Raw genomic sequence first — 15190 nt, 5'->3', positions numbered from 1 at the left:
ACACACCCTTCGCGTACAATGTGATATTGGGCAGGCCAGGATTGAATTTGTTCAGGGCGGTCATCTCCACTTACCATATGAAGGTGAAATTTCCCAACGGATCGAGGGGTTGGAGAGGTAGCATGCGACCAGAAAGAGGCCCGAAAATGCTACAATTTATCATTGAAGGGAGAACCCGAGGCGAAGAAGAGAAAGGTCAAGGAGGACGCTGAACCACGACCCTATGAGTCTGAACATCTAAAGCCCAACGAGGAATACAAAGTCGTACGGCTCACCCCCGAGGAGCCTGACAAAACCACCAGGATAGGTGTGAGCATGAAGGAGAGGGAGATGGCGATGATTGAATTTCTAAAGGAGAACATGGACGTGTTCGCATGGGGTCCGTCTGATTTCACGGGGATCGACCCGGGAGTGATCGTGCATAGACTAAACGTAGATCCAGCAATGCGACCCGTGCGGCAGAAGAAGAGATCATTCGGGAGCGACAAAAACGAAATCATCCGAAAGGAAGTGGACAAGTTGCTCAATGCCGGGTATGTAGCGGAGATTCAATATACTGATTGGCTATCTAACGTGGTGCTTGTCCCCAAGTCCTCTGGGAAATGGTGAATGTGTGTGGACTTTACAGATCTGAACAAGGCGTGCCCAAAAGATCCCTACCCGTTGCCTCGGATCGACGTCATGGTGGATTCTACAGCAGGTTACGAGATGTTCTCGATGATGGATGCGTACCAGGGGTATCACCAGATCCACATGGCAGAGGAGGATAAAGATAAGACTTCTTTCATCACGGAAAAAGGAATCTTTTGTTATAACATGATGCCTTTCGGTTTAAAGAATGCAGGAGCCACATACCAGCGCCTGGTTAACAAGATGTTCGGGGACCTGCTCGGAAAAACGATGGAGGTGTACGTGGATGACATGCTCGTAAAGAGCAAGAGGTCGCAGGATCACCTCGCGGATCTCGCCCAGGCATTCGCTATCATGAGATCATACGGGATGAAACTCAATCCAGACAAATGCACATTCGGAGTAGGTGGAGGTAAGTACATGCTCGTAAAGAGCAAGAGGTCGCAGGATCACCTCGCGGATCTCGCCCAGGCATTCGCTATCATGAGATCATACGGGATGAAACTCAATCCAGACAAATGCACATTCGGAGTAGGTGGAGGTAAGTTTTTAGGATATATGGTCAGCGAACGGGGGATCGAAGCTAACCCGAAAAAAATTCAGGCCATCATGAATCTGCGATCCCCGACCACGATCAAAGAGGTTCAGAAGTTGACAGGGAAAATCACCTCCCTCGGCAGGTTTATTTCGCGATCAGCAGACAAAAGTCTCCCCTTTTTCAGGGTTTTGAGGAAGCCCAAAAACTTCGAATGGAATGAGGAGTGTGAGAAGGCTTTGCAAGAGTTGAAGGAGTACCTGACAACCCCTCCCTTATTAGCAAACCCGAAGGAGGGTGAAGAACTGTTCCTTTACCTGGGCGTATCGGAGCATGCGGTCAGTTCGGTGTTAGTAAGAGAAGAGGGAGGCCAACAGAATCCCATCTACTACGTGAATAAAATGCTCCAAGGAGCCGAGTTAAGATACACGGAGGTGGAAAAGTTAGCGCTTGCGCTGGTGGTCACCGCTCGAAAGCTACGACCATACTTCCAATCACATAGAGTGATCGTGCTAACGAATTACCCCCTGAAGCACGTGATGTCGCGACCCGAAGCGTCAGGTCGACTAATCAAGTGGACGGTAGAGTTGGGGCAACATGACATAGAGTATCGACCTAGGACGGCCCAAAAAGCGCAAATACTAGCAGACTTTGTGATAGAACTAGCAAGTGAACCCAATTTACCCATAGTGGTCGAGGAGCGAACCTCCAAATGGATGCTGCACGTAGATGGAGCGTCGAACGCCAACAGTGGAGGAGCAGGAGTATGGATACAGGGACCGAAGGGAGTCGAGATCGGAGCAGCTATTCGTCTGGCCTTCCCCGTGACCAACAATGAAGCTGAGTACGAAGCGCTTATACTGGGACTAGAGCTCGCCTTCCAGGCGGGCGCCAAAGATTTGGAGGTGTTCACGGACTCTCAGCTAATTGCGCTGCAGATCGAAGGAACATATGAGACGAGGGAGAAAACCATGACATCTTACAAAGAGATCGCTCAGCAGTGGATGAGAAAATTTGACAGATCTTCGGTTTTGCAGGTCCCTAGAGCAGAAAACGACAAGGTGGATGCCTTATCCAAATTCGGGGCCGCCATGGATGGAATTGGAGATCGCAAGATTACTGCTCTGGTTCGAGCGCAACCAAGCATCGCAAGCGGGGCAGAGGTTCAGACGATCGCAGAACCCAAATCATGGAAGGACGAGATTGCCAAATATCTTGAAGACGGCACCCTGCCTGTTGACCCCATTGCCGCTAAGAGAGTCAAATTCAGAGCCACCCGATTCACCATGTTGTCAGGACAGCTCTATAAACGAACAGTTGATGGACCTCTCCTGAATTGCTTAGACGAGGAGAGAGCTCTATATGTCATGTGAGAGATTCATGAAGGGAGTTGCGGTAACCACTCTGGAGCGAGGTCGTTGGCGCAGAAAATAATACGTCAAGGATGCTATTGGCCTACGATGGTAAAGGATTTCAAAGAGCTAGTGAAGAAATGTGAAAGCTGCCAAATATATGCATCCCTGATACACCAACCTGCGACCCCGGTGGAACCAATCAAAATAACCTGCCCATTCGACCAATGGGGGATCGACATCGTTAGACCTTTTCCCCCAGCACCAGCCCAGAAAAAATTTATCATTGTGGCGGTGGAGTACTTCACCAAATGGGTCGAAGCGGAAGCGGTCGCGAAGATATCCGAGATTGAAGTCATCAACTTCATTTGGAAAAACATCATCTGTAGGTTTGGTCTGCCTCGCATACTAATTTCTGACAATGGGACGCAATTCCAGGGGAAAAAGATCACGGGATGGTGCAAGGAGCTTAAGATCGCACAGCACTTCACAGCAGTTGCGAACCCACAAGCCAATGGACAAACAGAAGTGACCAACCGAACAATCCTCCATCATTTGAAAACACGGCTAGACAATAAAGTATCATGGGTGGACGAACTACCAGGGGTCCTATGGGATTATAGAACAACACCTCGAACCGCAACAGGGGAGACGCCATTCTGCTTAGTATATGGAACGGAAGCTATCATCCCAGCAGAGATCGGGGAAGAGTCCCAGAGAGTGGCACTGTATGATCCCGAGGCTAATCAACAGGAGCGAAGCTTTGATCTCACTGTGATCGAGGAAAAGAGAGACGCGGCGTACGCAAGGATTCTGCACCACAAGGATTGATGATGAGAAGCCAGGGTCGAAGAGTTCGACCGCGACAGCTCCAGGTGGGGGATCTCGTGCTCAAAAAGGTCGAAGTCTCAAAGCATGTAGGCAAACTAGAACCCCCGTGGGAGGGGCCATTCAAAGTAGTGGAGATCAAAAAGAAAGGGACGTATAGGCTGCAGGACATGCAGGGACGGAATTTGCCACGACCGTGGAACATCCAGAACTTAAAAAGGTTCTACGCGTAAATCTGAACACTCGAACTGCTGGGAGATTGCACACCAAGGAGCCTGTGAAAGGCCATCAACTACTGGGAGATCGCACACCAAGGAGCCTGTGAAAGGCCATCAACTGCTGAGAGATCGCACACCAAGGAGCCTGCGAAAGGTCGTCAACGAAGACTTCTAGCAGATTACCAGATTGTATAATTAAAGGTTAGGAGGATTGTGTCCATGATTGAACGTTGTTATTGTTTAAACATTTGTACCCACTGTAAATTCATTTAACTTGGTTTATAAAACTATGTGCACCTTTTCTATGCCCTTTCGTGCTCATCTGTATGCCAATTCGCCGAAACTAAACGCGAACTGAAAAAGACGCGTCCAAAAATGCGAACTGAAAAGACGCATTCAAAGCTAAACGCGAACTGAAAAAGACGCGTCCAAAAATGCAAACTGAAAAAGACGCATTCAAAGCTAAACGCGAACTGAAAAAGACGCGTCCAAAAATGTGAACTGAAAAAGACGCATTCAAAGCTAAACGCGAACTGAAAAAGACGCATTCAAAGCTAAACGCGAACTGAAAAAGACGCGTCCAAAAATGCGAACTGAAAAAGACGCATTCAAGCTAAACGCAAACTGAAAAAGACGCGTCCGAAATGCGAACCGAAAAAGACGCATTCGAATAACATTTCGGAGGACAAAAACTCCTAGTATGCGAAGGCAAAATATTGTATGCAAAGGCATAAACCGATTACGAAGACATCAGATCAAAGGAGTAATCTCATTAATGAATTGAACATTTACAGGTTCGCTATGCCCCACGGATCGATCCCCCAAAAATGTACAAGTTAGTTTCCCGGTATGTATCGAGGGGAAGAAGGGGTCATACAAAAAGAGGAGGTCATACAAAAAAGACCAAAAAATCCTATCAAAAAGAAGGGAGGAGTTTAAGCAGCTTCGTCGTCATCTTTGCCCTCCGCCTCGGCTTCCATCTCCGCACGCAGGACCATGAATTTGTCATCCTTCAGTTCGGGGTCCGGAGGATAGGGTTGAAGATCACCATCAAGAGTGATATCCAATAGGCTGCGATCAAAAGACTCTTGGAACCCGCTGAGTTTTTCGATTTGGTACTCGCAGGTCTTATAACCTTTGGCAAACGAGTCAGTAGATTTGAGTTCCAAGGCAGTCGTAAAAGTGTCCGTCTTCAGGAAATCACGGACAGCAGCCATCCGAGAATCAGCCAGGAGTTTTTGGTGCTCCTCCAGAGAGATGCGACCGGACTGGCCTTCCTCAAAACCCCGAGCATGACCTTCTGCCAGTCCGGCCTCCCGACCAGCATCGAATCCCTCTTTCCTGCCTTCAGCCAAGGCAACTTCCCTTTCAGATATGGCGATCTCCCTCTCCTTCCTAGCGACGTTGAGCTCGCCCGACAAGCGTTTAATCTGCTCAGCATAGGACAACAGTTCATCCGCATGCTTCAGTGCCTGGTTGTCCAGATCCACCACTCGGGCCTGAAGCTCTTGCACCTTCTTATCAGACTTGATGTAGTTCTTGCGATAAGATGTGCATTTCAACGACAAGCTCCGGAGAAATGTTAGACCCTGCAAGACCATTGTTATATGAGTTTGGGTAGATAGGGGCAGCCTGGGGATAGAAATTTACTTGTAGCATAGCATGGGCTCCGAATTGCTCGACCCGAACAGGATTGGTCATTACCAGGGAGCCTTGATCGCGAAGTGAGGTCAGTGAGTTATACACATCAAAAGGCTCCCCCTCGGCCTCAGCAAAAAGCACCGTGCTAGTGGAGCCATCCCACCTCGAAGGCTTCACCCGGGAGGCGTCAGGCTGCGACTGAGAGCCCGCTGCAAACCCCCGGGCCTCCTCCCAATGCAAAGCAAGCTGCTCCAGCTTCAGAAACTTGTCCCGCTCATCTTCTTGGCTGGACTTGACCGCAGCTTCCCGAGCCATCCTGCTCAGACTCTTAGGCCGTGGGGACGGAGATTTTGGAGGATCAGAAGGACCCGCCGACTCCTTCCCCTTCGAATCTTCCTCATGCCCATGTTTCAGCGAAGACCGTTTCCTTTTTTTCGGTTTCTCCCAACCAGCCCTCTCCGGCTTCTCAGACTCCACCCCTTGATCGACGCTGATAGTATCCAAGTTCAACTCCAGGTCGTTGGAGTTATATCCGAGAAGAGGTAGAGAGGGAGTCCCTTCGCTATCGACAAGGATAGGCTGGCGGTCAGTAGGACCTGGCGACACACGGACTTGTGACGGAATGGGCGCTGGAGGAAGATCCTTGGGGGGAAGAGGACCCTTAGCAGTTTGATCCTTAGCAGAGGTGGAGGCGACCTGTTTCCCCTTGGCCTTCGCCTTATCCATTTTGTTCGCAGCCGCTTGCATCCGTAGGGCATTACGCGAACTCATGATGATACTATCTGCAAGACGGACAGACACGTAAGCGTGGTAAAACAGGACGATCAGAACAGCGAAAGAAGAGAAAATCACCTAAGGACTCTTCAATGTGGAAGGACGCAGGAGAAAGCCCAGAAAGTTATAAAACTTTCTCAGAGAGAAGCTTCTTGGGGTCATACTTATAGGACGTTAGACTCCTTATTTGGTCACCTTCTAACCCCCCTCCACTAGTTTTTTTTGGAAGAGGTTTATACTTGGTCCACTCGTTTTTAAAGGGCCAGACACCTCTAGGAGGTCGAATAAAAATATAGCTATCTAACCAGACCCCTACATTCGACTTCAGGGCGCTCAGATACCCACACTCGGGCTTGGCCGAAAGGTAGAAAAAACCTCTACTCCCAGACCGCTTGGAGGTGGTGAAAGTATACAGACTCCAAAAATTGTCAAAACTGGGTTCAAAACCTAAGAATTGCATTATTACAACAAAAAGGATGATATGGGTAATAGAATTTGGGGAAAGTTGCATAGGACATAACCCCAACTTATTCAAAATCGCGGCCACAGGAGGAGCCAAGGGAAACCGGAGTCCGGCGTCAAGGTGTTTAATAGAAAAAAGCACTAAAACCCTCGGGGGGACGGTGCATGCGATCGAAAGTGGCAGGGATGATGATGTCGTAATCGGACGGAATATGGTACTTTTCTCTGATCCTAAGAACCGAGGTCGTTACCTTACTAACCAGGGCTTCCCAAGGGTTTTTGGCGAGCCTATCCTGGAACCTAGCGAGAACAGATGGGCCAGCGGCTTATCATGAAGCTTGGAAATAGGAAACTGCTTGTTTCTTTTCGGAGAGGTAGAGAAGGACCCATGAGCAGACCCCGACACAGACTTAGAGGCAGAACCAGACTCGGACCTAGACACGGACTCAGACGCAGACACAGTGGGAATGGCAGCGGATCCCGAACCAGGACGTGACTTAGAGTTCGAGTTAGAGCTGGAAGACATCGTACCTTAGAACAGGATGGCTCTGGAAGCTGCTGATCGAATTCGAACTTCAGGCTGTAAAGAGCGGACGCAGAAAGTCAGTATGTGGGGCAGGCGAAACGTTTTGAATGCGGGAAGTATTTATAGACAAAATACCCTCGGGATACGAGCCACAGAACAAACCGATGAGACGGGGACACGTGTCCGCAGTGACGGTTCGACTTCCTCATAGGCACGAGCGCGCACTTTGAGAAAGTGAGGGAGTAATGATGAGTATCCAAATACCGCACCTACAAAAGAACCAAAACGCCCCTCATTAAGGGCATTATAGTCATTTCGCGATCAGGATCCGCGTACGTTGTAGCAGGCGGGTCGCAGTTGACCCGACCCGGATCGCATACACCGACCGAAGACCCGGACAGGGACCACCGTTCGATCAGAACGTGCACCGACGAGATGAGGCCACGTGGCCCAGTACTTGATGTACAACTGTGTTCTATAAATAGACCCCGACGCACCATAAATGAGGTAACTGATACGTATTAATTGAGACCGAATTTCTGGATCGAACCTATTTCTCTCGATCAATCTAACTTGAGCGTCGGAGGGTCATTGTCGGGGACGTGCCCGACGAGCTCACAGTTCGTGTTTTTATTCTCAGGGAACCCAAAATCTGGTCTTGGACGAATTGGCATTCTGTGTGGAGATCGAATCTCGAGATCGCATTATTCGACCCAGATCAGACTTCATCAACAAAGGTTATTTTTTCTGTCTCCATTTGAAAAAATATGGAATATGAAGCCTTCTGTTGGTCACTTTTGAGTATTTGGATGTGTCTGCTATGTATTTGTTCCTGCTCATTGACGTAGAAAAATGGAAAAAGAGGCTATTAGTTTGTCTTTGTAGGGTACGACAGGATGGTCACTGTTGCGACCCAACAACAAGGAAATGCTACACATCTCGAAATGTTGTGTTCGATGAAGCTTTTTCTTAGTGGTCCCCTAGCAAGGAAGTACCACTAGATTCCAGTGTCCTCGAAGAGGCGTAGAAGACTCTCAAATAAAGCTGATTTCAGAAAAAATTGAAGTTGCAAATAGTGACCAAGACGTAAAAGAAGGCGCTCCCAAAATCCTTGGCAAACAAGAGTGTACCAGAGACAAAAAGAAAAATGCGGACCAATCCAACCGATAGTAGAAACTCCTCTCAGAAGATTAATGAAAACTTGCAAGTCAAATCTACTATTTAGGAGATGTGGGTTAGTGGGTGTATTGCTTCTTGTTAGTGGTAACATGGAGCATTTTACCATTATTATTTTGCCTATATAAGGGCTTAAGTGTCATTCAATTAAATCACTTCTTGGTAAGCATTTCCTGCGTCTTCAATTCAATAGCAATCTTTGAAGTCATTTTGCTTTTGTTTATTAATATTTCGTTGCTTTAATTGTTAACATAAATAGCATTTCACTGTGAAGCAAAGTTGTGTGTGACTGTTTCTTTCAACAATGACATCAATATTAGGCCATTGAGACAACTACGAGACACTCTTGGACAGTTCTTGGAGCAATTACATAATCTGGTCGAAACTGAAAATCAGAAGCCTCAAGTGTTTCTCCATGCTATCTAAAGTTAACCCGACTTTTTGAGCCACAGGTTGCTTAGTAAAAAGAATTACTCCTATCAATCTTCCAGACAGTCCTCATTTTCTATGTGGACAAGTCCTTATGTTATGCCCTTTTGCTCGGCAGACACGACATGTATAATTCCTTCTAGAGACAGTTTGATCTTCACCCACAACAGTTGAGTCTACTTCAGCCAGTTGTGGACACGTTCTCTGGTTATGCCCACTTTGTCCACATATCCTGCAACGGTGATTCCTATGAATCGCGTCCTTTCTGTCATTTGATTTTGATCTTGGACATGTTCTTCGGTTGTGCCCTTTTTCCCCACACAGCCGACATCTGAATCGTCTGTCAGTTACTTTGTCCTGAACTTCTGGACAATAGTTTCTCCGGTGACCCTCAAGTCCACAATTTCTGCAGTAAAATTTTATACCTGCAAAAACAACATTGAATTGAAGGAGCGGAATTAAACACTAGAAACTAGTTAACATGACTTGAATGAATGAAATCTCGAGACATATTGATGACGATTACATTCTTATTTGAAACACTTACACAAAATCTCATGATAAATGTGGCTCTAATGCAACTTATATTTAATTTATGATATATAACTACGTAAGATTTTGCACAGACAAATCTTCCATGGAACAACGTTAACTAACCAGTTAATATAACAAATAAGATGCAACTATCATAGTAGGAAAGAGCATGGAAGATCAAAACTAAGTTAATTGTTTGCTGACTTTCATGGACAAAATTGTTGTTGCCAGGATTACTCCAAATTTGACAGGGTTCCGGTTTTTGCTTCTCTTTGGTTAATACAAATGTTGAAGACAGGAAAGAGAAGAAAAGCGCCTTGCCTTGGAATTCTGACAACCAATTAAAAGGCACAACAAAATAGCAAATGAAGCAGGCTTAAGTGAGAAAGTGTTGTGATCAAACGGACCTCTCATTGCTTTGCTTCTCTTGCGACGATTTTCTGGATCAGAAAAGTAGCTTTTCATGGAATCGGAAGCCCGCTTCCTAGCATCAGGAGTACCCTTAGTTTTCTGTTAAGGGGATCCAGAGAGACGAAATGTGCAGCAGAATATTATGAAAGGGAGACATGACAAAAACAAATAAGACGTCAAGCTGAAATATTGACAGAATGGATAACAATAACAACATAGAATGAAAGCCATGATTTCTTACAAGCATAATCTTTTTGTGCATGTATTCCATACAGCTACAGCACACTAGTGAAGCTAGAAATTTTTCTTTCAGAGTCGGGTTTAATCAAGAGCTGAGTGGACTTTAGTCAAATGTTATCACTTATCAAGATAATCAAGAGTGAGATATGTTTATTTTTCTCAAAACTAAACGAAAAATAATGTAAAGTAACAAAATAAACTAAAAGTAAGACGATTTTAACTTTTTCAAGACGCAAAAGCATGGACTCCATGTTCCCAAGAGACCAATATCTTTCCAAGTTATGCGTGGTGAACTTGTCAAAGTTGCATGCTATAAGAATGCAAGTTCAGGAGAGAGAACAGATAAAATTACACACATCAGTTGTCAATGACTTACCGAAACAATAGAAGAACATTTCAATGCTAAGCAACCAAATTCAATGAGAATTTCAAGGAATGGAGGTTATTTGCAGCGAATTAACTTTTAATTTTTTTTAAGAATGTCAATAATTCAGTCACCAGCCCTGCCTTCGCTTGTCCCAGAAAAGAACTCAGCCCCACAGGTTAAAGCCGAAAGCAAATCATCACTGAAGTTTCAGTAACCTATGAATACTGCAAACTCATCATTAAAAAGTAGAACAAACCTTAATAGCAGCCACTCTTTGTGCATGAAGCTTAGGATCCTTGTGAATTATCTTCATCCTCTTACTAAATATTCCAGTTTTGGCATTGAGGCTCTGCAAACATCCAACTAAACAAAGAAGATTAAATTTCATGATCTGTCTGATAGATTAGAAAGACCAAATCTTCTGTGCATGGATGGTTTTTTTGAAATATTTGCAATTATATAGTCAGAGAACGTCAAAAGTATCAAACAGATTTCTCTTATATTTGAGAGAGAGACGGAGGGGCAAGATGAATAGTTCCACTGATCAGTGATTAACTATTGAACTTGCGACCAGCAAGAGGATCAAGAACAGAGAAATATCACGGTCATTGAGCACTTTAGTTTTCACATGTTTAGACAATCACTTAACGCTACTCATTTGACTGGTTACTCCAAAGCATCAGAAATTTTACTTCCATAATATCCAATGTGTCCTAGACTCATAGAAAGATGGAACAAGACGGTAGAGAATAATTTAATGAGTCAAACAGAGCAAACTTCTATATAAAGGTTGACTAACTTTTAATGATCGGCTGATCTTCAAATTAACTTCAGGAGCAGAGGATTGATAGACACGTTTGGGTTTTCTCCTCACTTCCAGCTTTATATCCAAGTTGTCGACTTCATCATCTTCCTTAACTTTCAGGGGAGAGCTGGAATATTTGTGACATTTAATCATTCATAGAAGTGAAAACAAAAAAAATCACAGTATCTAACCATCTATGAAATACCATATATATCATGAAACAGAACTTGCTGAGAAATTTTAACTGCCACAGAGTTTCACATAAAGAAACAGATAAAGACAAGAAAGGTGATATAACTCAAACAGATATATTAGAGTTATAATCAATAAAGTCATCCAGACTAGAAATAAGGTTGGATTTGATTAGCAATTTTTTCCAGAGTGAAAAGGGAATTAGACCATACAGCATAACATATTTTAAATTTCCATACAATTATCCACTATTTGCAATCGATCAAAAAGGGTGAACTATGATATAACTTGAACTACTGCTCATGAGGTATATTTTTGTTCAAGTATGAATAGAGTTGTCAGTCGTAAATACAGCATAAAGCATAAATCAACAGATGATGCCAAAATGGCGAACTAGTAGGATACATTATATTACACTATATAGGAAGTTAAATAAAATTTGCAAGGACGTGAAAGAATTTACACTGAGCGGGCTTTCTCCCATGGTCGTTCATCAATTGACTCCTCCCAGATAACACAATCTCCGAGGCACTGATTGCAGGTAACTAGGCCCTGTTACATATTAAGAACACATAGGAAGCAAACCATGTCCAGAGTAAGGATTGCAAAATTTACACAAAGATAAGTGAGACAGATGATTGCTTAATGTTCTTTATTTAGACACATAAAAGTAGATACTAATCACCTTTCCATTACATAGTGAACAATCCAATCTGGATCTTTCTATCCCGCATTCTGCACATGGGGTATAACCTCTTCCCCTGCAACTTGGGCAAGGTAATTCTCGAATATACTGCCCATTTGGACCAAACCATGATCTTGGGTTGGATGCAGCTGAAGCAACCTTCCTAAATTAAAAAGGACCTTCCTATTAATAGCCTCTACAAATAATCGATACAAAGGACTATCTGCAAAATAGAATTTATTGCGAATGAAATATTTTGGGTGCGTCAACTGTCAATCTTGAAGACTTTGGTTCATAGATAACACTAGTGAAACGTTTCTGCATTGCCAAAGTTCAATTACGCATATTCCTTGCAAAATTTGCCATTACACAGAATATATAATGTACTTTTACGGTTATGCCTCCAAGTAATTCTCCAGACGACCGCACAAACTATTTCTTCAGTGATAATTTACCTTGCGATAAAAGGAGCAAGTTCATTTTCACGATGAAGAAAATGGAAGTACAATAGTTCCACAATCAATTTCTAGCAACCCAGTTTAATAACACCTTTAACGCACAGAATGTCATATATGAACAGACATGCATCATATACATAGACAACGCCGTAAACCAAGAATGGAAAGGACAAAAGATAATATTACGAAAATAAAAATGAAAATAAAACACCAAGAATGTGCAAAGACCTTGGTTGTAAATCAACAGCAAGTCCAAATAGCTCTTCAGAAGGATCATAGCCCAACTGCAAAATAGAACACATCCAATGATACCACCTCAGAATTTAAGAAACTGAAGACTGAACACTAGCAAGCAAGAACACAACTTTTTCTTTATTTTTGTTGTAAGGCACAACGAAATAGTAACGTGTGTGTGCGTGTGTTTGTAGTGAAGAAACAGGCTAACAATTTACTTGCGGTTGTTTGGAAGCTGCAGTATTATCATCGCTGCCGGAAGAAGAGGAGATGGGGGAAGTAACAAAGTTCAATTTTCTCTTGGAATGCGACGATATCCAATGACGAAGGTTCTTGTGGCTGTGCCTCAACTGAGGAACGATCACCCGAGATGATGATGATGATGACCACATAGAATACATTATATTTTCACTTTTTACACTGTAGAAAAAGAAAGAGAGAAAAAACATTTCTTGGACTCCATGGATAGCTAGCTAGCAGAGAGGAGAGAGATATTGAATGGGTGGACGGAAGATGAATGTGTGGCCAGTATTTGAAGCAGACGGGGGGCTGCTTTTCTCAGCTTCACAAAATCTTTTACTGTTATACTTTTCTTTCCTTAAACCAATTTTTCTTACCCATGAGAACTGACCAGATTCAAAATGAGGTAAATTTAACACTGAGGTGAACCCATATGAAAAGTGTGGGATAATTACACTTTTGGTCCCCAAGCATTACCACTTATTCAATTTTGGTCCTCCAATATAGATGTGTTACAGTTTTAGCTCTCAAACATCTATTTTTTTTTTACATTTTTTGTCTCTGCCATCATTTTTCTATCAAATTTGACAAAGGAGCTTCATGTGTGACTCACATGAGGCGGAGAATGGAGGGAAATTAACAAATTTTTCCCTCCAAATTGAATGTCTTCCATTATTCTTTGTTTTCTATGTTATTATGCTTATTTCCATACACCTGAACACCATTTTTTTTCCTCTCCAAAAGCTTCAAAATGAGTAAATAAAATATGTCCATAAGAACTATAGATATAATGCCCAACAAAATTTGAAATCTATAATGCATAAAACTGCCTAACAAAATTTGTAATGCATAAATTTTGGGAATTGAGTAAACAAAATATGCCCAACAAAAGCAACTCTAAATATAATGCATAAAATCTGTAGTAAAAATATGCATATAAGAACTGCAAAACTGCCCATAAAACTATTGAAAATCTGAAACTAAACATTAACGATATTGGCACAATGCTTAATGTCACAAAAGCTGTCTTAACCATAAACAAAAACAAAAAAAAAAATTGTCTTAATACAAACATAAATATTGACTAAACTGTGATGTCCTTGAGGAACTCCTATTTCCAGCAGGCATTGTAGAAGCACTTCTTGAGGCAACTATGGATTGGGACTGAGTAGATGATGAAGCTCCAGCAGTTAAAGAATTGCTGTTACTGAGTTTGAGAAAGTTGATCTAAGGTTTGAGAGAGTGAGGAAGTTCACTCCACCTTCGACAATCACAGAGTATGATTGTTGGTTGTAGACTGATTAATCTGTAATTTTAAATAATTAGAAACTTAATTCCTAAAACAATTAGAAGTTTAAAATATTTATTTATGTAAGTCAGTACCTTTAATGTAGCAAAATTGATTCTGGTTGACTTTGCAGGGTGTCTGAATTAAGATCCTTTAACCTGCATGAATGAGAATAATTAGAATAAATAATGTAATGTTTGTATATTACAACCTATGATAAATTTTACCTGTAATTGTGGTATGCTAGTGCCTGCTTTGTTTGACATTGGTTCCTTGCTCTTGGACAACTGAGTGTCCTGCCTACCATCTCTTGCAACTTCCTGTGTAATTGAGTGAGTATCAACTCCATCCCTCATAGGTGCAGATGCATCATGTGACCCCTGTTCTTGAAGTTTTTGTTTTCTTTTTTTACAACTCTTGTGATCCGGGTCGAAATATGCGATCTCGTGATGCGATCTCCACTCGACGCGCCTATTCGTCCAAGACCAGATTTTGGGTCCCTGAGAATGAAAACACGAACTGTGAGCTCGTCGGGCACGTCCCCGACAATGACCCTCCGACGCTCAAGTTAGTTTGGTCGAATGAAATTGGTTCGATCTAAGAGTTCGGTCTCAATTAATGCGTATCAGTTACCTCATTTATGGCGTGTCGGGGTCTATTTATAATACACAGTTGTACGGTAAGTACTGAGCCACGTGGCCTTATCTCGTTGGTGTGCGTTCTGATCGAACGGTGGGGATTGCCCGGGTTTCCAGTCGGTGTGCGCGATCCGGGTCGGGTCCCGCGCGACCCGCCTGTTACAATATTCGCGGATCCTGCCCTTGAAATGACTGTAATGCCCTTAATGAGGGGTGTTTTGGTCCTTCTGCAGGTACAATATTTGAGTACTCATCATTACTCCCTCACTTTCTCAAAGTGCGAGCTCGCGCTTTGAGGAAGTCGAATCGTCGCTGCGGACACGTGTCTCCATCCTATCCGTCTGCTCTGTGGCGCGTATCCCGAGGGGCTTTGCCTATAAATAATCCCAGCTTTCAAACATTTCTCCTGCCCCACATACTGACTTTCGGCGACCATCTTTACAGCCTGAAGTTCGAATTCGATCTGCAGCTTCCAGAGCCATCCTGTTCTAAGGTACGATGTCTTCCAGCTCTAACTCGAACTCTAA

General features: G+C 43.4%; 1 protein-coding gene across 1 annotated transcript; it reads right to left on the bottom strand.

Annotated features, from left to right (window-relative positions):
• Nucleotides 8381–13029, bottom strand: LOC105168136. The gene is made up of 8 exons (XM_011088085.2): nt 12716–13029; nt 12492–12547; nt 11806–11968; nt 11584–11672; nt 10923–11055; nt 10380–10472; nt 9513–9615; nt 8381–8996 (listed from the first exon to the last, which is right to left on the bottom strand). The coding sequence occupies exons 1-8, from the start codon at nt 12944–12946 to the stop codon at nt 8641–8643; spliced, it is 1224 nt and encodes a 407-aa protein (XP_011086387.1). The 5' UTR covers nt 12947–13029; the 3' UTR covers nt 8381–8640.

This window comes from Sesamum indicum, linkage group LG8 (assembly GCF_000512975.1).
Source record: "Sesamum indicum cultivar Zhongzhi No. 13 linkage group LG8, S_indicum_v1.0, whole genome shotgun sequence".
In the NCBI taxonomy this organism is placed as follows: domain Eukaryota; kingdom Viridiplantae; phylum Streptophyta; class Magnoliopsida; order Lamiales; family Pedaliaceae; genus Sesamum; species Sesamum indicum.
The sequence above is the reverse complement of the archived record's forward strand: the minus strand, read 5'-3'. Positions and strand labels throughout refer to the sequence as shown.

What these genes read in the sequence shown, in the direction of transcription:
- LOC105168136 (XM_011088085.2), bottom strand. Translation starts at nt 12,946, where the DNA reads ATGTTTTTTCTCTCTTTCTTTTTCTACAGTGTAAAAAGTGAAAATATA. An exon ending in CAGCTTCCAAACAACCGCAA is followed by an intron (nt 12,548 to 12,715) that starts GTAAATTGTTAG and finishes TCTATTTTGCAG; the next exon opens with TTGGGCTATGATCCTTCTGA. An exon ending in GCTGTTGATTTACAACCAAG is followed by an intron (nt 11,969 to 12,491) that starts GTCTTTGCACAT and finishes TTTTTAATTTAG; the next exon opens with GAAGGTTGCTTCAGCTGCAT.